The sequence below is a fragment of the Mustelus asterias genome, chromosome 9, assembly GCF_964213995.1.
Source record: "Mustelus asterias chromosome 9, sMusAst1.hap1.1, whole genome shotgun sequence".
NCBI lineage: Eukaryota > Metazoa > Chordata > Chondrichthyes > Carcharhiniformes > Triakidae > Mustelus > Mustelus asterias.
In genome coordinates, this window is record NC_135809.1 from 85,581,120 (window position 1) to 85,608,769 (window position 27,650).

At 42.3% G+C, this 27,650-nt stretch overlaps 1 protein-coding gene across 1 annotated transcript in view; it reads right to left on the minus strand.

The window, feature by feature from the left end:
- pnpla2 (patatin-like phospholipase domain containing 2) overlaps nt 1-24,726 on the minus strand; it is a 65,682-nt gene extending 40,956 nt beyond the window's left edge. Inside the window, exon 1 of the mRNA XM_078220462.1 lies at nt 24,383-24,726. Coding sequence (XP_078076588.1) covers nt 24,383-24,575 — 193 coding nt within the window. The 5' untranslated portion in view covers nt 24,576-24,726. The remainder of the gene's footprint in view (nt 1-24,382) is intronic.
- Nucleotides 24,727-27,650: the final 2,924 nt, after the last annotated feature.

Below are 27,650 nucleotides of genomic sequence, written 5' to 3' on the forward strand. Positions count from 1 at the left end.
ATTGGTAAGGCCACACTTGGAATACTGTGTATAGTTCTGGTCTCCCTATTATAGAAAAGGATATTATTGAACTAGAAAAAGACTGCAGAAAAGATTTACTAGGATGCTACCGGGATTTGATGGTTTGAGTTATAAGGAGGGGCTGGATAGACTGGGACTTTTTTCTCTGGAGCGTAGAAGGCTGAGGGGTGACCTTATAGAGGTCTATAAAACAATAAGGGGCATAGATCAGCTAGATAGTCGATAACTTTTCCCAAAAGTAGGGGAGTCTAAAACTAGGGGCATAGGTTTAAGATGAGAGGGGAGAGATACAAAAGGGTCCAGGGGGGCAATTGTTTCACACAAAGGGTGGTGAGTGTCTGGAACAAATTGCCAGAGGTCATAGTAGAGGTGGGTACTTTTAAAAAAGCATTTAGACAGTTACATGGGTAAAATGGATATAGAGGGATATGGGCCAAATGGGATTAGCTTAGGGATTTTAAAAAAGGGCGGCATGGACAAGTTGGGCCGAAAGGCCTGTTTCCATATTGTAATCCTCTATGACTCTATATTTTCCCTGGATATGGAAATCAGAAGTGCACAGAGTCCTCCAGGTGAGCTCTCAACAAAATACAATACATTCGTAGGAATATTTCCTTATTCCTGTACTCCAATCTCCTTGCAGTAAAAAGACCAACATACATTTGCCTTCCTAATTACTTGCTGTACTTATATAGTAACTTTGTGTTCATAGAATCATAGAAACCCTACAGCACAGAAAGAGGCCATTCGGCCCATCGAGTCTGCACCGACCACAATCCCACCCCAGGCCCTATCCCTACAAGCCCATACATTTATCCTGCTAATCCCTCTAACCTACGCATCTCAGGGCACTAAGGGGCAATTTAGAATGGTCAATCAACCTAACCCGCACATCTTTGGACTGTGGGAGGAAACCAGAGCACCCGGAGGAAACCCACGCAGACACGAGGAGAATGTGCAAACTCCACACAGACAGTGACCCAAGCCGGGAATCGAACCCAGGTCCCTGGAGCTGTGAAGCAGCAGTGCTAACCACTGTGCTACCGTGCCGCCCCGTTCCTCACGTAAGTATATCCAAGTCCTTCTGAACACTACATTTAAAAGTTTCATGCATTTTAAAACATATTCTGCTTTTGTATTCTTAGAGGGGAGATGGTGGCACCTAGCTTTGTAAAATGATGAGTAATCCAGAGGCCCAGGCTAATGCTCCAGGAACACAGGTTCAAATCCCACAATGACAGCTGGCAGAATTTAAATTCAACTAATAAAATCTGGAACTGAGAACTAGTCTCAGTAATGGTGCCCAAGAAACTTTTGTCGATTGTCGTAAACACCCATCTACGTTCTTTAGGAACAAAATCCACCACCTGACCTAAATGTGACTCCAGCCTCACAGCAATGCGGTTGACTCTGAACTGCCCTCAGTTCAGGGGAAATTAGGGATTACCAACAAATGCTGGCCTTGCCAGCGATACTCGTGTCCCAAGAAAGAATATTTTTTTTAAAACTACAAAATGAATAAATACTTCTGTACCTTGGTTCCCCATTCACTTAACCCGTCTACATTTCTTCGCAACCTTTTTGTATCCTCCTCATAGCTTACATTCATATCTAGCTTTGTATCATCAGGAAACTTAGTATCCAAGTCATGATTACAGATTGTAAATCGCTAAGCATTCATCACTGATGTTGTGGTACTCCACTAGTTACAGCCTGACAGCTTGAAAATTCCCCATTCATCCCAAATCTCTGCTTCCTGTCTGGTAACCAATCCTCAATCCATGCAAGCATTACTCCCAATTCCAAGAGCCCTTCACCTTCCTGTATAATATATTCTTTTAAACTCTTAAACCCCTAGCATAGCGTACTGTCTGCTGGAGGCTGCCATATTTGTCTCTTGGACCATGCACAGTGTCAGTGTCATGTGCAATGGGCAGTGTGCAAAAAAGGTAATCAAAATGATTTTTAGTGCAGCAGCAGAGCATAGTCCCGTATTTGTCCTTACCATTGTTTTATGATGGAAAGTCCTAAATTCCCGATAAAATTTAATACGTGAAGCCCATCTCTTTGCAGACCATAACTCCATTACCGATGCTAAACTTTTAACTGCCTGACCCTGGATCCCTGTTAAAGTTTATTTTTATTAATGTCACAAGTAGGCTTACATTAACACTGCAATGAAGTTACTGTGTTACATTTACCCAGCGTGACATCGTTCGATCTCTCCACATGCGCAGATTAGTGCACATGCACAGTCGAGTATCTTGCATTGGCAGGAGATGCCGTGGACCCAATTAGGCCTCAATTCCATATTTCCTGCCGGCCTGCCCCCTGGACATCCTTGTAGATGAAAATTCTGTCTATCTCAGCTTTGAATATATTCAATGTCCCAGCCTCCATTACCCATCTGGGGTAGAGAATTCAGAAAATTAACAACCCTCTGACATCTGAATCTTAAATGGGAGACCCCTTATTTTGAAACTGTGCCTCCGCGTTCTAGGTTCCCACATTAATTACTTCAAGTTCCTCACTCTTCTGAGCTCCCTTGGTTATCTCGCATTTCTGGTATGTAAATAATTGATCAACAAGGATACAAGATATGAAGAAAATCTAAGAAAGAACGGCAAAGAAAGGTGGATCTTTGCAGTCCCTCTAAGGTTTCACCTCTTTTTCATCTTCTATATATCATGCATTGTTGCAGGACCATGAGATAAGTGGATTCATTTATCCTTTGCCCTTCGGGAGTACAACTCAACTTAACCCTTCATTTCAACCCCTACCACTCACCCACCTGACACCGCACTCAGCATGTTCAGGCAAGGGACACAAATCCCTTTCCATCAGTAGAAACTTTGCATGTACTAACTTTGGGTACAAATTTGCATTCTACAGCTTGTTAGCATGTTAATGCAGTACTCCACAAGGCTAAGTTACGTGCCCATTTAGTTACAAACAGGACTGGAACCAGTTGAAACCAAATCATCAATGTAGAACTATCAACTATGCTTAAAAAATAAAGAACAGGAAAAAGCCACTTGTTAATAAATACAATCTACATTTCTGGTCTTCGTTTACTTTGATTCAGCAAGTTTGACTGACTGAATTCAAGGAGATACACACAAACACGCAATGACTTTCTTGTACAGTGGTTTGTCAGCACTTAAGCTTAAATTACTGACTCCGGTCTGTACAATCTAAAATAGTCCTGGGCAGTGCCCAGGATTGATTTACCATACACAAAATTCCACAAGCCCCAACATAGTGCTAACTCAGCCCAAGATTAACCCCAATTACTATATTGAATTACAAAACAGTACAAATCCACAACAATCTCTGCATTTATTTTGTCTTTTACAGAGCTTCCATCCAAGTTATGTTGGCACATTTGAAGTAGTTGGCCTATTTTTCCAATCTTTCTGCTGGCAGTTTGCAGGGAAGTGCTTTGAGACATGTCAAGGAGCTGGCTGCTGGCATTCAGCACGGACTGTTACAGCAATTGAGTGAAATCAACAACTAGTGGATGCTAATAAATAAATCCAACTCTGAAAGTGCAGCGGCATTGTGAATCCACATTTTCCAGCCTTGCAGAGAAATTGAAAACAAATACAGGTGGTGTTGCCAAGTGCACAAAGATAGCAGCTCATCACAGAGTGCAGCTTGAGACAGACTGCAAGCTCAGGAATCTGGAAAACAGGACAAGCCCGTGCACTGAGGGAGGAGGTGCTGTTCCGACCCTTTGGAACGATCAGAGACAGGGAGCTCGAGAGCAACAGCAGGATTTGAGAGCTGAAGTCTGGAAGCATTAATTAGGTGAGCAGATCAGTGAGTGATTGGTGAGTTTATGTTTCTTCTCTCTCTAAAACAGAGGCAGTAGTTTTAAACTGGTACTGGGAGGATGCAAGTATCGTATTCACATTTATAGCTTAATTAAACTATAATTATTTGATACAATTACAAATAATCATTGCATGATATTTCTAAATGTATTAAATCAAACACAGTAAAGATGGCAAGGCAGGTGATCCATTGAACCTGTAGCATGTGGGAGCCAGTGGACACCGATGCACAACCATCATATCTGCGGCTTCAGGAACATAGTTGATGAACTAGAGTCTCTGAGCCAAAGCTACCAATAGTGCAGTGTGTCAGGGAGGGGAAAAAAATTACTTCGACACTTGAGACAGTCATAGTCTAGTTACTTTGAATTGGTCTGTGGTCATTGATAGGAGGGTGTGATGACAAGTAAGACAGGTACTGGCATCCACTGGAGGAACCATAGCTTTTGCAATTGTCTGACAGGTTTGAGGTTCTTGCAACTTGTGTGAATGAGAGCAAGAACTGCAGGGTGAATGAGCTAATTGATCATGGCACGGGGGTCCATTCAAGTGGAGGCGGGGAGGGTGGTTGAATTAAAGGGCAGTTGTAGTTGAGGACAATACAGTTAGGGGGTAGATACAGTTCTCCCAAAGGCTGTGTGGCCTGCCCAGTGCCAGAGGAGTGAGAGAAAAATAATTCAATTGTAGTGGTCCACATGGGTACCAAAGACATAAGTAGGACTGAGGAAGAGATTCTGCTATAGAGAATAAAAGCATCTAGGACCAAATTAAAAACGCAGAATGATGAGTATAATATTCGTTACAAAGACTTAATTGGTAACAAAGGCCGGGATCTGAATATTCAAGGACATATTTCAGGAGGAGGAAAAGGGTGCTGGGTAGCTTGGTTAATAAAAGATTAGATCAGTACAATAGTGAGAAATGACTGTGGTTTAGAAGGTTAAGATATAGAATCAGTTTGGTGGTAGTAAGGAAAAGGCAAGGGAAATAAGTCACTGGCAGGAGTAGGTTATAGGCCTCCTAACACAATGGGACATAGTATACATCAAGAAATATTGAGGGCCTGCAAGAAGATACTGCAATAATCATGGATTATTTTAATCTTCGCATTGATTGCACAAATAAAATTGCCAAAAGTAACATGGAGGACAAGTTCATAAAGAATGTATTTGGAACAGTTTTTTAGATCAATACATTCTAGAACCTACCAAAGTACAGGCTATTTTGGGCCTGTTAATGTACAGTCATAGAGATAGAGCTTTACAGCACTGAAAGAGGCATTTCGGCCCATCGTGTCTGTGTTGACCATCAATCACCTATCTATTCCATTCCCATTTTCCAGCGCTTGGCCCATAGCCTTGTTTGCTATGGCATTTCAAGTGCTAAATACTTCTTAAATGTTGTGAGCATCCCCACCTCTACCACCCTTTCAGGGAGTGAGTTCCAGATTCCCACCACCCTCTGGGTGAAAAAGCTTTTCCTCACGTCTATTAAAGGGAAATGTTCCTTCCTATGCACCCTATCTATACTCCTCAATTTTGTACACTTCAATCAGGTCCCCCCCCCCTCAGCATTCTCTGCTCCAAGGAAAACAATCCCAGCCTATCCAGTCCCTCTTGATAGCAGAAATGCTCCAGCCCAGGAAACATCCTGGTGAATCTCCTCTGTACCTTCTCTGGCACGATCACTTCTTTGCTACAGTGTGGCGACCACATAGTGCTCCAGCTGTAGCCTAACCAGCATTTTATACAGATCCATCAGAACCTCCCTGCTCTTATATTCAATGCAAGTATCCCATTTGCCTTCTTAACCACCTTATCTACCTGTCCTGTTGTCTTCAGAGATCTATGGACGTGCACACCAAATTCTTTCTGATCCTCTGTATTTCCTGAGGTTCAACCATTCATTAAATATTCCCTTGCCTTTTTAGTCCTCCCAAAATGCATTACCTCACTTTTCAAAGTTAAATTCCATTTGCCACTGTTCTGCCCATCTAACCAGCCCATCTATATTGTCCTGTACTCTAAGGCTTTGCTCCTCACTATTTACCACACCACCAATTTTTGTGTCATATACAGTACAATGAAACAGTATTCATTGAAGACTTCATAGTAAAGAATCCTCTAGGCAAGAGTGTTCATAAACTGAGTGCAAAATTCATCATATTAAAGAACAAGAAATGTGGGTCCATAAAGTTTATTTATTAGTTTATAAGTAGGCTTATATTAGCACTGTAATGAAGTTACTGTGAAAATCTTCTAGCCGTCACACTCCGGTGTCTGTTCTGGTACACCAAGAGAGAATTTAGCATGGCCAATGCACCTAACCAGCACATCTTTCGAACTGTGGGCGGAAACCAGAACATCCGGAAGAAACCCACGCAGACATGGGGAGAACGTGCAGACTCCTCACAGACAGTGACCCAAGCCGGGAATCGAACCCAGGTCCCTAGTGCTATGATGCAGCAGTGCTGAACACTGTGCCACCCAACTAGTATCTTAAACTTAAATAAAAAGGCAATTACAAGGGTAAGAAGACCCTTGACAGTTGACGAAAGTGGACAGGGTAAATAGGCTAAAAAGGAGGACAGTAGAGAAGCAGCGGCAGGCATTTAAGGAGATAATTCATAATTCTCAACAAAGCTATATTGCATTGAGGAAGAAAGACTCTGCTAGAAAAATGCACCATCAATGGTGAACTAAGGAAGTTAAGGATGGTATCAAATTAAAGAAAAGGTGTACAATTCTGCAAAAGTTAGTGGTAGACCAGAAGACTGGAACAAACCAGCAAAGACTGACTAAAAAGGAGAAATTGGTGTATGAGAAAAAATTAGCAAGAAAGGTAAAAACAGACAGTAAAAGCTTTGACATGTATATGCGGACGAAAAAGAGGAAGCATTTGTCTCTTGTGAGAGTGACAATGGGGAATTAATAAAAAACATTGAAATGGCAGAGACCTTGAACAAGTACTTTATATTCACTTTCACAGTCGAAGACAGAAAATATCCCAAGAATAGTAGGAAATCAAGGGACAAAATGATGTAGAGGGGCTAAATGAGTGGGCCAAACAATTGACAGGTGGAGCATAATGTGGGAAAATGTGAGGCTGTTTTGCAGGAAAAATAGAAAAGCTGATTATTTAAATAGGGAGAGACTGTGGTAGAGGGATCACAGTGTCCTTGTACATGAATCATAAAATAACAGCATGCAGGTACTACAATGCAAATGTAAAAAAAATCTCAAGATAGCAACACAAAAGGTTTCCCTCACTTAAACTGAATTTAGTATTTGGACTAATGTACATGGAACCATCATGATCCAAAACAAATGGTCTATGCGGTGCAATGCCAAAGGTTGCACTGGACCTCTTTCCATTTTAGTATTACAGGTCCCTTAGGTTGAAGTAGAAAGGGAATAAACTATACTACAAATAAGAATGTGGAATCTGTCAGAATCAATTAAGGGATAAGACAGGTTAACAACTATTAAAGCAAGTAATGTTTTGGACTTTAACTCTGATGAAGTGGAAAGGAATTTGTTTTAATGTGCACTATGATATTGGCCAATGGTTAAATTCTGCTTACATAAAGGGGTACAGCATTTAAAAAAATATAATGTTCAATTCATTTAGGATGCCAATTATTAATGCATGTTGTATCGGAGTTTGCATCATGGTGTGAGAATCGTTTTTAATCCTTATATTTGACAGAAAACTTAACTGAATGGACAAATACTGGGGACAGGATCTTCCCTATGGGCTTCTGCAGCCTGCTATCAGACTGAAATTGAGGTCAGAACCCCTCACTGTCTCCCATGCAGTCACTCATGGTGAATTTCTTCAGGATAGTCAAATATTGGCAAGTGGGTGGGATCGGTATTCAATTAAGATTGGCAGGTGGGCTCTTGAAGCCCAGAGGGTCAATCAGCAGCCTTTCAGCTTGAAAAGAGCCGGCAGGTAGGGAGTGACACCAGGACTGCCTGGCACACTAGTTCCATGGCCATCTGTCCACCTCCCATTTCCAGCCCTGCCAAGGGCTGAAAATCCCGCCTGCCCTGAAAATTTTGACACGAACGGGAGGGTTTTTTATTCAAAGTAGTAACTGATAAGCAGCTCAACAGACCAGTGACACGGGAGAGAGAGAGAGCGCGAGAGCAAACATAGATCGATGGACTGAGTAGCTTCCTCTTGTGCTATGCAACACTATTCAAAATGAACTCTTAAATGAACTATTCAAAATAAAGAAAATAAATTTTGGTGAAAGATAACCTGGCTGCTGTGTTAATTGGTATCACATATGTCATGCGACTTTGCTCAAAGAAAAAAGTTAGGGAAATAATAGGGAGAGAATACTGCCGAGAGGAAAATTGTATTGACTCAACATCAGAACCAGGGTGGTAACAAATATTTTTCTCATGACTGCAGAGCACAAGGATATGAACTTTTATGTTATTATGCTCTGATCATACTCTGGTACATCAATTGGTATTTCACTGGACCAGCAAACAGTGGCGTGCCAGACAACAGATGCCTTTCCTTCACTTCCTTAACATCTGACCGTGAAACTATTTCTTCAGTTTCCACAATTTCCGCTCAGCTGCTATCAATCATTGCATGTCTCCCTTTTAGATCCGGGCAGCATTTTAATTTTTGCATCGAGCAATCAAAAAAATTGTTTACTTTTCCTCTAGCAGCCAAGAGGAAGATGGTCAAAATGAAGAAATAGTTTAACAATCAGCTGTCATGGAATTGAAGTATTCGAGTGGCTGTTTTGAGCAGGGTTGTATAGGAGGGAGGCAGCTGAAGTTACCAAAGCAAATCGCAAGGAAAGAGCAAAATGTGTACTTTGTAACCGCGATTTTTCGCAAAGCCAAGCTGTGGGCGAATGCAGGTCTCCAGATCTGGCAGACAGATTACTGTGGTCTTGTAATGTGCTGCATACTGTAGTCGAAACACTGCTCCTTTTAAATAAAAAGGAGAGATTACTGAAAGTAGGAATGCAGAAGGAGACTCGAAAGTTAGAGGTGTGAGCACCATCTACATCAGTCAAAGCGAGAGACCTAGGTATTCTGCCCCCAATGCGGTCTCCGATATTGGGGAAACTAATCGCAGACTGGCTGACCATTCTGTGGAACATCTTCACTCAGTCCAAAAGCATGATCCCATCCGGCTTTCACTTGCCATTTCAACTCAGCATCTTGCTCTCACATCCACATGTCCATCTTAGGCCTGCTGCAATGTTCCAGTGCAACCCAATGCAAACTGAGGAGCTTCCGATTAGGCACACTGCAGCACTCGGAACCCAATATTGAGCTCATTAACTTTAGATTGTGACCTTTCTCCTCCATCTTGACCCCTATTATTTATTTATTAGTCACAAGTAAGGCTTACATTAACACTGCAATGAAGTTACTATGTTATCCCAACACAAACACAAACCCCCATCAACTGGTCATCTGTCACTTGTTATTAAGTTTTGCTTTCATTGAGCACTGATCTTTGTTCTCCTATTAATACATTCTGCTATCTTACCTTTATGTCACTGTCGGCCGTAAGTCCTTTACACTGCCTTGTGCCCAAACATCTTTGTTGCAATCTCTCCTAGCCCCCACCTATCATCAACCTTCCACTTTGCTCCATGCCCTCTCATACAGTACATGATCCATCCCTCTCTTTAGCTCTGATGAGTCATATGGATTCAAAACGTACTTCTGTTTCTCTCTCCACAGGTGCTGCCAGACTTGGAGTTTTTCCAGCATCCGCAGAATTTTGCTTTTATCCAGGTACTTTGTTGCCTCCTAGATCTAAGGGCATGGACATTTCAGTAAGACTGGAAGGGACTTTGGAAGGGGACAGAGATCACCCATTAAACATTCAAGAAAGGAAAAGCTTGAAGCCCTACAGAAGGAGTTAAGAAAACAGGCTTAAGCAGATTGTCAGGAGGCAAGAAAGTACCTGGATAAAAGCAAAATGCTGCTAGAGTAGAGAATCATAGAATCCCTACTGTGCAGAATGAGGCCATTCAGCCCATGGAGTCTGCACTGATTCTCTGACAGAGCATCTTACCCACACCCACCTCCCACCCACCACCGTAACCTCATGTATTTACCCCACTAATCCCCCTAACCTACACATATTGGAACACTAAGGTGCAATTTATCATGGCCAATCCATTTAACCTGTACATCTTTTTACTGTGGGAGGAAACCGGAGCGCCCGGAAGAAACCCACGCAGACACAGGGAGAACGTGCAGACTCTGCACAGACAGTGACCCAAGGCTGGAATTGAACCTGGGGGTTCCTGGTGCTGTGAGGCAGCAGTGCTAACCACTGGGCCATGGAGAAGATTAGGGAGTTTGGCTAAAGGAAGCAGTGGTACTTTTTTTTTGGGAGAGGTGGAGAAAGAGATGCAAACTATTGGATACACCTGAACAAGAAGGGAGCTAAGAGAAGTACAGCCAAAATGGATAAATCAGGATGTAATGAGTCATTTAAACCAATCTGAAAGAACAGGTAGAGAAGATAGTAAAAATTAAGATCAGTGTACAGGTATCAAATTCACCAAGATGGAGAGAACACAAAAGGAACATATGGGAGTAGAGGAGGAAATCAAATTGACAAGTTATAAGGGAGAAAATACAGAAAGAAATGAGGCATTAGGTTGAATAAAAAAGACAAACAAAAAGCAGGAGCATTAAATATAACCAAAAAGAGAAGAAATACTTATGTTGCAATGCTCAGTGTGGAGAATTAGAAGCATTAAGGTCACAAGAAGGTATAAATTTAATAGCACGAGAAAGAAACCCTACCACAATCTGGGCAGGAATGGAAAACAAACTAATTTAACTTTTTTTTAAATGAAGGTCAGAGTAGGTGAGAGAAGGAACAATGGAGAAGAAAAAATGCTGGAGAGAGCACCAATATACATTTAAAAAAAACAGTCAATCTTGTTAAAGATTACATATAAAAATTAAATTTATATTTTAGTGGAGTTTTTCCCTACTGTAAAAAGGGAATAGATGAGGAAATCTGTAAATGGATTAGAGTAACAAAAAGGGACTACTAAATTGGGACAGGGAGGAAGTGAATACAGAATGACATTCTTTAAATGTGTGCAACTAGGATGTCTGTATGTTTGCCAGGGGAGGCATTGCTAAATCTAGTGAAGAATGATGAAACAGATCCGGTACGAGTTAAATGTGAGTGAGTGCCTCATCATCTTTGACCATAATACTTTCGAGAGTTCAACTGAGAGTGGATTAGGTGCTGGAAAATTGGGGAATGGTCAATGTAATATCAATTCTCAAAACGACAGAGCTAATTAAAGGTCAATTAACTAACATCCATGATAGAGAAAACTTTGAAATTTTAGTTAGACAGATGAAATTACTAAAACTCTAATTGGACAATATGATTAAAAGGAATATCATATTCAGCAAACCTGATGGAGTTCTTTGGAGGTGACAGATGCAAGGGAAACACTGTGGATGTAATGAACATTCACACAGAAGGCACCTCGCAGGAGATTACAGTAGAAGATGGAGTCTGGAATTTGGGGGAGGGTAGCAAACTCGTTTAAACTAAAAGCAAAACATTGGCGATGGGGAAGCGCTAAAAAACGCAGCTTGTCTGGCAGCATCTATGGAGCGAGAAACAGAGTTAATGTTGAGTAAAATAGGATTCTTCTTCAGAACTGGAGTTCTAAAGAGTCACATTTGACTCAAAACTCTTTCTATTTAAATTGGATTTTACAACTGGTTGGAAGAGAGGAATGGGAAACTAGGCAATGAAGTTCTCAGCGTGATTGTTGTGAATGGTATGTTAATTGCATTATTAAGGTTAAGGGCATCGACAGGTTAAGTACCTTGAGCACAAATGCAGTGTCCGCTGACATGCTTCACCCCTTCCTGCGACCAGTGGGCACCACAGGGGAATGACATTTTAATTCAATTAGATAAGTTGCCTTTTGACATTTTGTTTTAGTTACAGTGCCCCATCAGGGGCTGTCACCTCTCTTGTTTGTGCATAATTTACTGAATGAAAGCATATAAAAAGAGATACCTTCCACAACCGGTGGGCACTGCGGGGTCGGGAGTGCATCATCATTCCCGGTAATGATATTTTAGTTTAATTAGTTAAGTTTCCTATTCGCGTATTATTTTAGGTACAGTGCCCCACCAGCGGCTGTCAGCTCCCTGCTCCTCTCATTTTATTTAACTTATTGACTATTAAGAGAGTATAAAGAGAGACTTATCCCAGAAATTATATTTTAATTTGATGTTTCCTTTGTAGTTTTTGTTTTAGTTGCAGTATCTCCTCTAAGGAGGTTATTAATTAGTTCATTTGATTGTACTCAAAGGGGCATAAAAGAAACTTGGGGAGACAGTGGTGTAATGGGAATGTCTTCTCAATGCTTCAAAAAAAAAGGTATAAGAGGGACTTTGAGACATTGGAGATTGGTTAGGCAGGAGGCAGGCATTTGTAAAGTTGCATTCTGTACTAAGTAAAAAATTGGCAACTGATTTCCTATTTCAGCACGTAGCTTCAGAGTGAATTAATAGAGCGGTTACCCCTAATCTGTCCCTTCATGGGAACAAAGATTTTCATCTGTCTCTCCCTCCAGAACCCTGATAATGTACCTGCTGCAGAACCCAGTCACGATGTGCGAGCAGCTGAGGTACAGGTGGAATCATAAGAGCTTAACATCTCCGCAGTTGCAAGTCACTTCAAGTCAAATTCGAGGGTAGCCATGCAGTAAGCCCAACCCCTGGACTGCAGACAGATTTGAGCCTGCAACATGGCACCATGGATACAGAGACCTAAAATACTGGTATATCCTTAGACTCCCCTAAATAAGTATCTCACACTCAGCAAGGAACTAACAAAACCCTAAAGAAAACACCTGATCCTGTTCCTATCCCAGAACCAGCTAGACAAAGAATTGGGCTGAGTTCATGCAAATTAAGGACAGCAGTAGGCCATTCAGCCCCTTGAGACTGCTCTCCGTTCAATAAGAGCATGGCTGATCTGACTGTTGCCGTAATTCCACATTCTGCCTCACCCGATAACCTTTTGACTCCCTTGTTAGTCAAGAATCTATCCATCTGTCTTAAAAATATTCAGAGACCTTGCTTCCACCATTCTCTGAGGAAGAGAATTCCAAAGAGACATGATCCTCTGAGAGAAACAATGTCTCCTCATCAATTCTTAAATAGGAGACCCCTTATTTCTAAACTTGTCCCCTGGTTCTAGTACCACCCACAAGGGGAAACATCCTTTCAGCATCTACCCTGTCAAGTCTCCTTGACTCTAACATGTTTCAGTATCATCTTTCATTCTTCTCAACTCCAATGGATACAAGACCAGCCTGTCCAACCTTTCCTCACAAGATAACCCCTTCCCTCCATCCCAGGTATCAGTCCAATGAACCTTCTCTGAACTGCTTCTAATCCATTTATATCAGCTCTCAAATAAAAAGAGACCAAAACTGTACACTGTACTCCAAACGTTGCCTCACCAACTCCTGTACAACTGTAGTGAAATATCCCTACTTTTATATTCCACTCAATGAGTTTGATTCTTAATCACTTTTTGATAAACTGAGAAAAAAATTGTAATTTAAGCCCTCAAGTAACATGTCTAACATAAACCAAGGAATGTTACACCCTAGCCTGTAACCTCTCTGGTTGGCTATCATTGTGCAGCTAGAATTCAAAGTTTCCGTTGTCCCACTATCTTAGCCAAAGTCACTGGGCGTGATCTTACCAGCCTTTCACACCATGCTCCCGCTGCAGTGAGGTCGAAAAATTTGGCACCCAGCCAAATCTCCATTCACTGCAGCAGGATGGCAAAATCCCACCGGTGTGAACGGTGGTAACATTCTGGCCACTATGTTCTGATGAAAGATCACAGACCTGAAACAATAACTGTTTCCTCTCCCCCCACACTGCCCAAGCTGCTGAGTATTTACATCATTTTCTGTTTTAATTTCAGATTTCCAGCACCTGCAGTATTTTGCTTTTGTATTAAAGTCACACCAATGCAAACTCAGCACGTCTAAACAATAGGTTTATCTAAAACAATGAGTTTCTCAATTTGGATTACATTTCTCTCATTTTAGTTGTCACTTTGGGTGGGATTTTACTGCCTCGCTCGAGCAAGACCAGAAATTCCTGCCTGAGGTCAAGGGACATTTCCGTTGTCCGCCCTTCGCCCGCTCCGATTCCGTAGCAGGCGAGGCGGTAGAATTCCGGCATGTGTGTCCCCTATTGTTATGTCATAGCACTTAAAATGTCGTAAATACACTCAAGGCTTTGTTCAGAACAAAAGGTATTTAAGATAAACTATGTATAGGGGTTGGCAACCCTAGACTGCCTCCTGGTTCTTACATGCTCATTACATGGCTTCCAGATGTATTCTGCCTGAGAGAGATCTCCACTCTCTGGGGTGATCACTAACTCTCGGTTCCCATTTGTTCCCCAAGCCGGGTGACCTTCTGCTGTGCTGTCTTAAAGAGACAGAGACCACACTTTTTGCAAAGTCATTCCAATTCTTTTCAATCCTTCTGGTTGCTATATTACACCCATATCCCAACATCATCCATTTGCAACAGTGTAAGTCTGAAATTGTTGTAACAGGCATCATAGGCTAGCATCTATTTATTGCAAAGTATCACACATGGTTATAAATACAAATCATTGTTAATAGGTCTGTGTTATTCATAGACCTTTTCAGAGATAAATACATGAGAGGCAGACATTGCCTCAGGTTCAGTCTGGGCCTGGAGATATCCAGCTATTCATAATAACTTTGCATTATAATGGAATCTCTTCCAGTAAATTGGGGACAGAGAAAACTTTGTTTTGACAGAATGTCATGGGCAAACAATGCAGAATCAAATTGATACACAATAGCTTCTTAAGAACTCAGACTGGCAGCCAAAAATAGGAAATAAGTGTTGTCAGTTAGTATCCATGGGCTTAAAAGGAAATAGCACTCAAATATACTACCTTGGATCCAATTACAGTCCTCTTCCCTTCAGTCTATGACACACTGGACCTCCTATTCATAGCCTCAGCCACTTTGGTACATTGATTAAGTTAGAATTCAATGTTATTTCAGTTTATTTTCTTGCTCTCCAGTAGCCAATATAAGGCAGAGCTAATGTAGCTCCCATCAGCAAGGGGAGTGCACTTGTAAGAAAGTTGAACTACTTATAGTGCCTCCTTCCTTTGGGGGATATCCCTCACCTCCATTTGACAACCACCTTACATTGGTCAGTATCAAAATTAATTCTCTGTCTAAGATCATGATATATTGTTGGCAATAAGAAAGTATGTCTCAAAGCACCTCACAGGCAAATGATTTCTGACGCGTTACTTGAGCAAATACTGACACAAACTTGTGTCAGCAAGGTTGATAGGCAGAAATGAAACTGCTGACCAGCAAATTTGTTTTTGGTGATGTTAGCTAACTAGTATTTTTTCTAATAATGCTTGGGATCCTTTATGCCCACCCCAATAAAGGCAGTTTAATACATTATTTGAAAGGCAGCACTTCAGATTGAGCAGCAGTCCCTCAGCGCTGCACTGAAGCACAGCACAAGTTATACCATGGAGTCAGAGTAATACAGCACAGAAACAGGCCCTTCAGGTCAATCAGTCCATGCCCACTATGGTGCCTGCCCAGCTAGTTCAATTGCCTGCGTTTGGCCCATATCCCTCTAATTATGTGTTCACGTCTTGGAGTGGGGCTGAGGATAATGTGCTACCAGTGAGACTGGCTGACAGTGGGCATCAAACAACTGGTTTAGGCTCATAATAGAATACATTTGCTCTGCCTATGAGCAGAGAGATCAGTTAAAGCCCCACTGAATCTCCTTATTTGTAGCTCAATCCTCTGGGAGCTTAGCAACGCAAGACAGCAAACTTGCTACCACCTGCAATACTGTAGAGTGTACCAACTGGTTTTTCATTACTTCGATGCTTAGTAATTGTCTTCTGTATTCAGTACTGTGCTTCTTTTATGTGCCGCAGTTCTGAGAAGCGCTGAAGTTTCTTCTAAACATTGGCCCTCGACCAGCTAGCACAGTATCTAATGATTGCGCATTTCAACAAGTGCAAACACTGGCATAGACTCAGCTGCGAATAGGTTATTATGGGCTGTTTACTGCATCTACTCTGCTCAATTCAGTAAACGGTTCCCCTCTCATTTTAAGCAATGTTTTCTTCAAACAAAAAACTTATTCCTCCCACCTAAGAGGAAAGCATGTTGCAAAACTAAGAAGAGTGAGGTCATGGGCATGGATCTATTTTGTAGCACATTGCGTACCTTATGCCCTTGGGCTGTACCTGCTGAGTGGAAATTCGCCAGTTCCCTAGAACCGGGGGTTCAATAGGTGGAGCTTCAAGGTATTGAATGTACAGACTATTTGTGATCACATCAACAGGGCTTAGCCAGTAGAAACCCAACTTTCACGCATCGCCCAATGTCAATACAGGATTCATCTCAATTACTTACTTTTTATACAGCAACTCTTAGTGAAAATGTGCATGAGCATAAGATGCCCAATGATCAAATGGTATGCTCACCTACAGCTACAGAATGGCTACGTGAATGGAGGCACCCTTGAAAGCATCCAGCTTTCTCGATTCCAATAATAACCAACTGTGGAACTGTAGTTCGGCATGGACACAGCCTCCTTGGACTCAACTTTAAACTCAGGCTCATGTACCTCAACACAACATTGATCCGTAAACCATTTAGCCCTTTAAATAGATCAGTTTAGAAAATATTTTGTATAATGAATGCTGCCTTTATTTGTTTCATCTGTTGGATCCAGTGGGAAGTCCAGATCTCTCGAAAGGTGAATATCCTGCAGCAGTTGAATATTTACCCAAAACAAGGAAAAGTGATTAGGAAGCACTGGATTTCTCTACTCGGTAATCATCAGACTCTGCTGGCAGCAGGCAGTTTGTCCAATTCCTTCCAGAGATATGCAAACATAATGCTCATCACAGAAATGGTTTTGTTAAATAGGAAACAAAAGCTGATTTTAAATGGTTCTTTGAACTTAGATTCCAAAAGCCCCACATCGGCAAACTATCTCCTAACATTTACGCTACTGAGTTCATTTCTCTGCAGCCCATCGGACTCAGTTTAACTTGGGCTACAGAAAATAGACCGAAACAGAGGAGACCCAGAAATGCTGGATCTCCAAAATCCAACTTGAAGCATCTACAATTCATCCTTAATACTTCAGCACATACTGAATGTCAGAGGCAGGTCATGCAAGATATAGGGCAGGATTCTCCGACCACGCTCGCCTCAAAACCGGAGAATCCTGCCCAAGGTCAATGAACCTTTGTGTGGTCCGCCCCCACCCGTTACAATTCCTGTGGCGGGTGCAACGGGAGAATTCCAGCCAATATAGAGAGGGGAGAAGGGAGAGAGGTGGAAATTAAATGTTGTCAAGAAAATATTCAATCAAACCAAAAGGAAGCAAGCGATTACATTGTGCCAACAGTTATTCTGGTACTCCACCAATCAGGTTGGCATTTTTTATTTTAAAATGTCTAAAAGGTCTCAATGCTTGCAGAATGCAAACAACCAAAATACAACCCTCATCATAAAACTGGATGGGGATGGAATACAGGCAGCAATAACACAAGTCAATATGCCCTCATATGCCCAACCAAGCATCAGTCTTGGCTCAGTGTCACCACTCCCATATTGAGTCACACTATTGCAAGTTCAAGACCCATTCCAGAGACTTGAGTGCGTAATCTAAATTGGGACTTTGGTACAGTACAGAGTTCTGCACTGTTAGAGATATAGGCCAGAATTTTACCGTCCCGCCTGCCACGGGAATCAGAGCGGGCGAGGGGAGAAACATGGAAACATCCTTGGACGGGAGTCTGCAGTTTCGGGACGAGCGTAAAGTCCATAAAATCCCGTCCACAGTCTTTCGAATGGGATATTAAACTGACCCCTCAACTACCCTATCAGATGGACATAAAAGATCCAATGGTACTATTTGAAGAAGAGCACAAGAGTCACCCAGCTGTCTTGATCAATATTTATCCCTCAACCAACAACAAACTTATATGCTAACTGGCTGCCGCTTTTCAACAGATTACGGCCGACTTCTTTTCCCCACAAACACTTCATTGGCTGTGAAGTATTTTTGGATATGCTGAGATCAAAAAAAGGCATTGTATAAAAGACCTTTCTTTCTAAACAATACTGTAGAGACCAAAATGTTGTGCAAGTCAGGCTCTGTATTTAATATGTCCCAAAGTGGTGAAAATGTGAACAAATCTTTACACTTCGAAATTAAATCATTACATTACAGTGCCTTTTTTTAAATCCTTCTTCTCTAAAACGTTAGTACAACCAGTCTATTAGTGTTACAAATAGTAACTATAAATCAGAAAGAGAGAGCAAAGCAGCAAATGTTCACTGACTTGCAGTATGCTCAGTAATACGATGGGAAAGTGAGTGGGAGGGACAGAACAGTTGACACAAAGTTCAATAATCTCCAGTACCACTGAATATCGAGTGGAAAATCAAGTTGTTCAAACTCACATGATGGTACAGTTGCTTTGAAAACAGAATCAAAAGTTTACTTAACAAGATCAAAGGTTTACGCTGAAAAATGCTCCAACCCAATTTGCATGCACACGTGCCCAGATACTTACGCACTCAGATCAGTTGTTCAACAACAACATCCACATTTATAAACAGAAGCAGGAGTAGGCCATTCGGCCCTTCGGGCCTGCTCCGCCATTCATTATGATCATGGCTGATCATCAAATTCAATATCCTAATTCACCCCCCTTCCCCCCATATCCCTTGATCCCATTAGCCCCAAGAGCTATATCTGATTTCTTCTTGAAATTACACAACATTTTGACCTCAACTACTTTCTGTGATAGTGAATTCCACACAGTCACCACCCTCTGGGTGAAAAGATTTCTCCTCACCTCAGTTCTAAAGGTTTACCCCTTATCCTCAAACTATGACCCCTAGTTCTGGACTCCCACAACATTGGGAACATTCTTTCTGAATCTACCCTGTCTAATCCTGTTAAAATAAGTTTCTATGAGATCCCCTCTCACTCTTCTAAACTCCAATGAATACAATCCTAGTCAATTTAGTCTCTCCACATATGACAGACCTGCCACCCCAGGAATTAGCCTGGTAAACCTTTGCTGTACTCGGTCAATAGCAAGGACATACTTCCTCAGATAAGGACACTAAAACTTCATACAATACTACGGGTGTGTCCTCACCAATGCCCTATACAATTGCAGTAAATCATCTCTAGTCCAATATTTAAATCCTCTCAATGAAGGGCCAACATACCATTTGCCTTATTTACTGCCTGTTGTACCTGCACGCTTTCAGCGACTGATGCATGAGGACCCCAAGGTTTCACTGAGTATCCACCCCTCATCTTGATGTACTAAATTGTTCAGAGCTGCTTCGCAGATGTGTTTATCAAACAAGTTTTGATACTGAGCCATATAGCAATCCAGACAGGTTTCTAAGTTTATTTATTAGTGTCACAAGTAGGCTTACATTAACACTGCAATGAAGTTACTTGAAAATCCCCTGGTCGTCACACTCCGGCAACTGTTCAGGTACATGGAGGGAGAATTTGGCATGTCCAATGCACCTAACCAGCACATCTTTCAGACTATGGGAGGAAACCCATGCAGACACAGGGAGAATGTGCAAACTGCACAAAGACAGTGAGCCAAGCCGGGAATCGGACCCGGGTCCCTGACGCTGTGAGGCAACATGCTAACCACTGTGCCAGTGAACAAAAGCTTGATCAAAGAGGTAGGTTTTAAGGAGAATCTTAGAGAAAAAAAAGCATCTTAAAAAGAAGAGAGTTGTGGGGAAGGGGAGAGAATTCAAGTTTCAGGCCTTGACAGCTAACGGCACAATTGTTGGGGAGGGGGGGGAATATATTTACAATCACTTACTTATGGGTTGCAAACCACATCCTTTTTCAAAAGGGGTGGTTCTAAACCATCCTATATGGTGGAATTAACTGCTTCAAGGCCAGCTGAAATAGTTATTTCGGGCTGTAGTGCAAATTGCAATAACTTTAGTGTCTGTAGACATGCAGGGCCCAGGTTTGGTTTCAGAGTGATAATACTAAACATGGAGTCACCAGGGACATATCAGATCAAAGATTCAAATTCCCCAACAAATGTAAAAGACAGTCATCTGAAGCTGAGAAGGGTAGAAGGTCCCAGAAACAATGTGCAAATGCTGCAGCTAAACAGCAACACATAACCACAAAGCATTAAGGTGAGTGTCTAGTCCCAAGTCACCAGGAAGCAACCTGGAAAAGCCACTAGAACCAGACAGAGCTACCTGCATCCTAAACACCAAAAACAATAAGCAGCCTCACAAGCACACTCTCTAGCCCCACCACATCCAGTCAAAAATGGAAAACAACATGAGAAGGCTCCACGAACATCACAATCTACAGCAATAGTGAACTCAATATGCGTTAGGGTCATGGAACAAAGCTGAAGTGACTTCAGGCATCTTTGACCAACAAAGCAGGTGAGTTATCCTGCTGGGACTTCTGATGTTCCCACCATGATAGATATCAACCTCCAGTTAATTCAGATTACTCCAGGTGGAAGACTATGGATACAAACAAAATTGTAGCTGTCATTCTGATGCCCTATGCAGAGGTAGCCACACCACATACCAAACAGCTTCAGTACAACTAAGTTATTTCCACCAACCCAAAAGTGTTAACATAATGTCCTGTCCAGCAACAGATAGCACAGATCTAATCAAGGCAATTATTATTACCCTCTTCCTATATTGTTGCTGAGTCAACATCTCAAAATTCCCAATGTAAAACTATTGTGGAAACACCATCACCACAAGGGCTTCAAAGAGCAATTTTACTCACTTACAGAGATAAAATTGAGCCCAATAGTTCAAGGAGAAGGCCCACCACTACCTCACACTGCAACAAATGCATCCTTCACATACCTTGAACATTAAAAAAAAACGTAGGTCTGCAGTGTTTTGTCTTGATTAGAGATATTTAATTAGCCGCAGGGCCTTCTGCTAACTTGCCCTCACAGTAAACCGCCTTTTCTAAACTGCTTTGGTTTGCAAATCTTTGTTAACAAAGTACAGAGGCACCCGCCCCAAACGTCACCTATTCCTGTTCAGATCTGCCTTCCAAACGTGAAGCACTGTGGGACATTTTGCCATAGTCAAGGACTTTACAGTGAACATAAATTGTTCTTGTGGGACCTCAAAACCACTTTACTCATGATTCAGCTGACCACTTGCCGACACTGCAGGAATTGCGAAATGCTATTATATCTACATTCTTATTTATCTGAATATGCTGAAAATACATCATCTGACATAACGTTTTGGTTAATAAACCAATGTTTGAAGTGGCTAAATCCTATTGAAAACACATGATAAAGGAAAAAAATATATATGTCCTTGCTCAAGTTCTTCCTCACAGAGTTCATTCAATTTCCCTTACATAGCAATAGCCAATAATTTGGACCTAGACAGTAAACTAGCATTCTTCTTTTAGGATAAGAAATATGTTTGCATGTTATGTCTGAAAAACAGATTAGCAGGATTTCCTCATGCTGCAATCGTAAAATGCATTTAACCAGTTGAATTCCCCAGAAAGCATTCATTCACTGTTGAATCTATGGTTTTGTACTTTACAAGAGCCTACACTTCAATAATGTTTTGTTGGAGGACCCTGTATAAACACAATTTCTATCTTTGCAATACACTGGGCAATTAATATGCTGTAGGACTGCATTCATACAGTAACCTCAATCTAAAATGGTAGAGGGGGATTAGGTCATTAAGCATGCCGCAGAAGTGGATAACTGAAAGCATTTACAGAAAAGATTAGAAGGTTGAGTGTTTTTTTAAACAGATGAAGGACAATGGAATTATGGAACAACTATGAAGAGAAAGCTCAAGTGATGAACTTTAGTGTTCTTTTTCCCCATTCTCAAGGAAGAGATTATTCAGTATTTTCTGCCGTTCAACATGATCGTGGTTGATCTGGAACTCCACGCACGGTGGCACAGTGGTTAGCATTGCTGCCTCACAATGCCAGGGACCTGGGTTCGATTCCCGGCTTGGGTCACTGAATGTTTGCACATTCTGCCCATGTCTGCATGGGTTTCCTCCGGGTCCTCCGGTTTCCCCCCACACTCCAAAGATGTGCAGGCTAGGTTGATTGGCCATGCAAAATTGCCTCTTAGTGTCAGGGGGTTAGTAGGGTAAGTGAGTAGGATTGAGATAGGGCCTGAGTGGGATTGTGGTTGGTGCAGGCTCAATAGCCTCTTTCTGCACTATAGGGATTCTATGATTCATCATAGTTTACCCCCTTTAATTCACACCCCTTGACAAAATCCAGAACCTTTGTTAAAAAGCTGTTTATTTCCATTTTGAAATATTTAATAGACCCAACAGCCACATCTGTTTTTTTGAAGGGGTGGGTGGTAGTAGAATTACAGATTTCGACTATCCAGTGTATATAAAAGTGCTGCTTGATTTCACTGCTGAATGGATATGCTCCCTTGTTATAGATGTCCTCCATTTGGCCTTACTGGGGAGTCTAGAACACGGGGTCACCGTCTTTAATAAAAGGGGTTGGTCATTTAGGACTGAGATTAGGGAAAAATTAATGTCACTCAAAACATGCGTATCTTTGGAATTTCTCTACCCGAGAGCTGTGTATGTTCAGTCACTGAATATATTCAAAACATAAATCAAATCGATTTTGGGATACTAAGAGAATTAAGGGATACAGGGACAGTGCAGGAAGCTGAATGGGTGGCTGAAGACAGACTAGGATCTTGCTGAATGGTGAAACAGGCTGGTACAGGCAAATGGTCTACTCCTGTTCCCATTTCTTATGCTTCTTGATATACTCCATTGAATTCCTTTAACATTTTAAAGATTGCAATTAGATTACTGTTTAGGCTTCTAAATTCAACAGAATACAAGCCACATTGAATTCAATCTGTACTGAATTTAAACCTTTAAGCCTCAGTTTTACGCTTGCAAATTTGCAATGTACACCTTCTAAAATCATTACACCCTATCTGATGAGTTGTGCCAAAACTGAATGCAGTGCTTCATGAGGTCTGACCAAGGCGACAAACAACTGAAGCATAAACTTCCTTCCCTTTGAATTCCACTTCCCTTGAGCAATCACAGTTAATAGCGTCACGATAAACCACTTATATATACCAGCATTAAACAGGCTTTCATTTAACTGAAAACATGCAAAATAATAGTAACTGTATTACTATTGACACTACAGCTATCCTGCATCCGCAATGTTATCAATGACTATTGATCATGCCTGGCCTAATCTTGTACAATAGTTAGCGTGATTGAAGGTGTCCACAACTTTAGAAAATCTCCTTCCCACCAGCTGATTCTTCATTACGTCTTCCCATTAGTTACGTGACAGCATTCTTTTGTCCCGTGGCAACAACCTGTCAGCCTCTTCATTCTTTTCTACCAGATTTATAACTTAATAGCATTGTGTACATTTTAATGAAGTTACACAAGATGCAGATTGTATGAAACTGAAGTGGAGATACAGAGTAATAAATCTGAAATTTAATTAAGGTGTGTGTGAATTCAAGGCAAGTGGATGCAGGCAAGATACAGATCCGTCCTGATATCACTGAATGGCCGAGCTGGCTCGAGGGGCTGAGTGGCCTACTCCTGTTCCCGCGTAACCGTCAGGGCAAAGCTCAAGCTTGTTTAAGTGGAGACTCAAGAGATTATTAATAGTTTCATAAGCATAATTCTAACCATTTCACCTGTGGTTGGGACAGCCATTGCTTATTAGAACACACTAGCTTTAATGATCACAGGAGGCTAACCCACTATGCAGGGATACTGACAGAAAGCCCTATCTGCCCTACAGGTGGTAAAATGGCCAATGGGCACTATCAAAGAGCCGAGGAAATTCACACACACATATCCCTCTACTGCTATCAATAAAACAGATTATCCAGTTATTGACATGATTGTTTGCACATTCTCCCCGTGGGTTTCCACCAGTTGTTCCAGTTTCCTCCCACAATCCAAAAGATGCACAGGCTAGGTGCATTGGCCATGCTAAATTCTCCCTCAGTGTACCCGAACAGGTGCCGGAGCGTGGCGACAAGGGGATTTTCACAGTAACTTCATTGCAGTGTTAATGTAAGCCCACTTGTGACACGAATAAAAAAACTTTTTAAAAATTGTAGAATCTCAACATGCACTAAATCGTTGGCCCTGTTTACTACATTGCAGTAACTGACTGCCCTTCAAAAGTACTTCATTAGTTGTGAGGAGCGTGGGGATATCCTGTGATGATGGAAGGCGCTATTTTAATCAGAGGTTGTTGTTGTGTCCCTTTCCTTATTAGTCGGAGCTCTGTCCCTGGCTAGGTGGCCCGCTGGGTCATTTTGCTGAGAGGTGGAGTGGGCACTTACCGAGACAGGCTCTGCTGACCAGGGCACAAGCTGTCAGCGCCCCGGCCGATGCCCCGTAGATGTTCTTGGCGTTGTGCACCAGGTGTGGGGCGTGCTCGCACAGGCAGCTGGCCACCCCGATGTGGTAAATGCCCAAAAAGCCGCAGCCGGCGAACGAGATGCTCCAGGAGTTCGAGTCGTCAGTCGGCAGCATCTCCTCCTCGGTGACACAGTGTATCCTGACAGAGCTGCTCTCACTCACATCTTCCAGGTCGCTCTGACCCTCTGCTTCCTTGCTGTCTCCCCACCAGCTTTCTTTCTCTTCTCTTTCCCTCGGCTCTCCGCCCCTTCAGCCAATCACCTCCAGCACACCGCCAGACTGACAGCCGCCTCCCACCCTCCCTCCACCAATCCCTGAGGCAGCCCGGCCGCTCCGCCCAGCCAGCGCTTCTGTCCCTCAACAACAGCTCGTGTTTACACCGAACGTCCCAGAGTCACACAGCACGGAAACAGGCCCTTCGGCCCAAATTATCCATGCTGACCATGTTTCCGAAACTGAACTAGTCCCATTTGCCTGTGTTTGACTCATATGGCATCATAGAATCCCCATGTGGAGATGCCGGCGTTGGACTGGGGTAAATACAGTAAGAGTTTTAACAACACCAGGTTAAAGTCCAACAGGTTTATTTGGTAGCAAATGCCAGTAGCTTTTGGAGCGCTGCCCCTTCGTCAGATGGAGTGGATATCTGCTCTCAAACAGGCCAACACAGTAAGAAGTTTAACAACACCAGGTTAAAGTCCCAACAGGTTTATTTGGTAGCAAAAGCCACAAGCTTTCGGAGCGCTGCTCCTTCGTCAGGTGAGTGGGAATTCTGTTCACAAACAGGGCATATAAAGACACAAACTCAATTTACAGAATAATGGTTGGAATGCGAATACTTACAGCTAATCAAGTCTTAAAGGTATAAACAACGTGAGTGGAGAGAGCCATCTCCACATCATGTCAAACAGGGCATACAGAGGCACAAAATCAAGTTACAGAATACTGATTAGAATGCGAATCTCTACAGCCAACCAGGTCTTAACAATACCAAAGATATCGTAGAATCCCAACAGTGCAGAAGGAGGCCATTTGTCCATCCAGTCTGCACCGACCACAATCCTATCCAGACCCTTTTCCCATAACCCCACATTTTTACCCTGCTAATCCCCTGACACAAGGGTCAATTTAGCATAGCCAATCCACCTAACCCACACATCTTTGGACTGTGGGAGGAAACCAGAGCACCTGGAGGAAACCCACACAGACATGGGGAAAATGTGAAAACTCCACACAGACAATGATCCAAGGCCAGAATTGAACCCAGGACCCTAGCACTGTGAGGCAGCAGTGCTAACCACTGTGCCATTGTGCTGTATTCTTCGAAACCTTTCCTATCTATGTAATTGTCCAAATGTCTTTTAAATATTGTAATCACAAACAGCGCTTATAAACAAATTCAGATATCCACATTAAGGACAGGTGACACTCCCCCTCCCCCCCGCCCCCCACTCTTTCATGTGTGTTTGGTCAAGAAACTGAAGAGAAAGATTACGATTTTTTGATTTATTATTGTCACATGTATATTGTCACGTGGGTTTCCTCCAGGTATTCCGATTTCCTCCCAGAGTCCAAAGGTGTGTGGGTTAGGTTGATTGGCCATGATAAATTAACCCTAGTGTCAGGGTGTCTAGCAAGTCAAATATGAGGGGTTACGGGAATAGGGCCTGGGTGGGGTTGTGGCTGGTTCAGACTCGATGGACTGAATGGCCTCCTTCTGCATTGTAGGGATTCAATGGTTCTACGTATCAGGATACAGTGAAAAGTATTGTATTTCTTGTGCATTGTACAGGCAAAACGTACCGTTCGTAGAGTACATAGAGGAGAAGGAAAGGAGAGGATGCAGAATATAGTGTTGCAGTTATAGATAGGGTGAAGAGAAAAATCAGCTTAATATATGATAGGACCATTCAAAAGTCTGACGGCAGCAGAGAAGAAGTTGTTCTTGAGTCAGTTGATACATGTTTTCAGATTTTTTTCCCAACAGAAGAACATGGAAGAGAGTATGTCCGGGGTGCATGGGGTCCTTGATTATGCTGGCTGCTTTCCCAAGGCAGTGGGAAGTGTAGACAGAATCAATGGATAGGAGACTGGATTGCGTGATTGACTGGGCTACGTTCACAACCATTTGTGGTTTCTTGAGGCTTTGGTCAGAGCAGACTTCATACCAAGCAGTGATTCATCCAGAAAGAATGCTTTCTATGGTGCATCTGTAAAGATTGGTGAGAGTCGTAGTGGTCATGCTGAATTTCCTTAGTCTTCTGAGAAAGTGAAAGGGGGCGACTGATTGAGCAGAGTGGCTCGGGCAAGAAGTGGATAACATGGGTTTAATGGCCTCCTTCAGTTCTGTAACCATTATATGGCCAAAAGTGTGGTTAAAATAGATTGTAAGGAATGCATTAAGGGATGAAAGCGGTGCGGAGAGGTTTAGGGAGGATATTCCAGAGCTTAGGGCCCAGACAGCTGAAGATGCAGCCACCAATGCTGGAGCAATGGAGCGATTAAAATCAGAGGCACTCAAGAGACCAAGAATAGATGAACGCAGATATCTCACAGGGTTAGCAAAATACTAAAATAATTTGTTCTGAAGCAGGGTCATGTGGACTTGAAACATAAACTCTGTTTCATCTCCCCACAGATGCTGCCTGATCTGCTGAGTTTTTCCAGCTTTCTCAGTTTCTATCTCATAGGGCTTTTGCGTCCAGCTGCTATGTTTTTGATGTTCTTTTCTTCTTGATACACACAATGATATAACATTTTTGTCCAACCAGTTTAGTGTGAAACTTATTATCTGATGAATACATCTGACTTGTTTTTCATCATTATCCCTTCCTCATTTTGTCATACATCTTCTCTCCCATGCGGTTGCTAACACTTTCTGAGGTACAGGTGCACCAAGAGGGCAAGTTCCAATGCCCAACTTTGTTCCAGGTGCTCAATCTCAACACAATAGCAAAGTAAGCAATAAAGAAAGAACAAAGAACAAAGAACAGTACAGCACAGGAAACAGGCCCTTCGGCCCTCCAAGCCTGTGCCGCTCCTTGGTCCAACTAGACCAATCGTTTGTATCCCTCCATTCCCAGGCTGCTCATGTGACTATCCAGGTAAGTCTTAAACGATGTCAGCGTGCCTGCCTCCACCACCCTACTTGGCAGCGCATTCCAGGCCCCCACCACCCTCTGTGTAAAA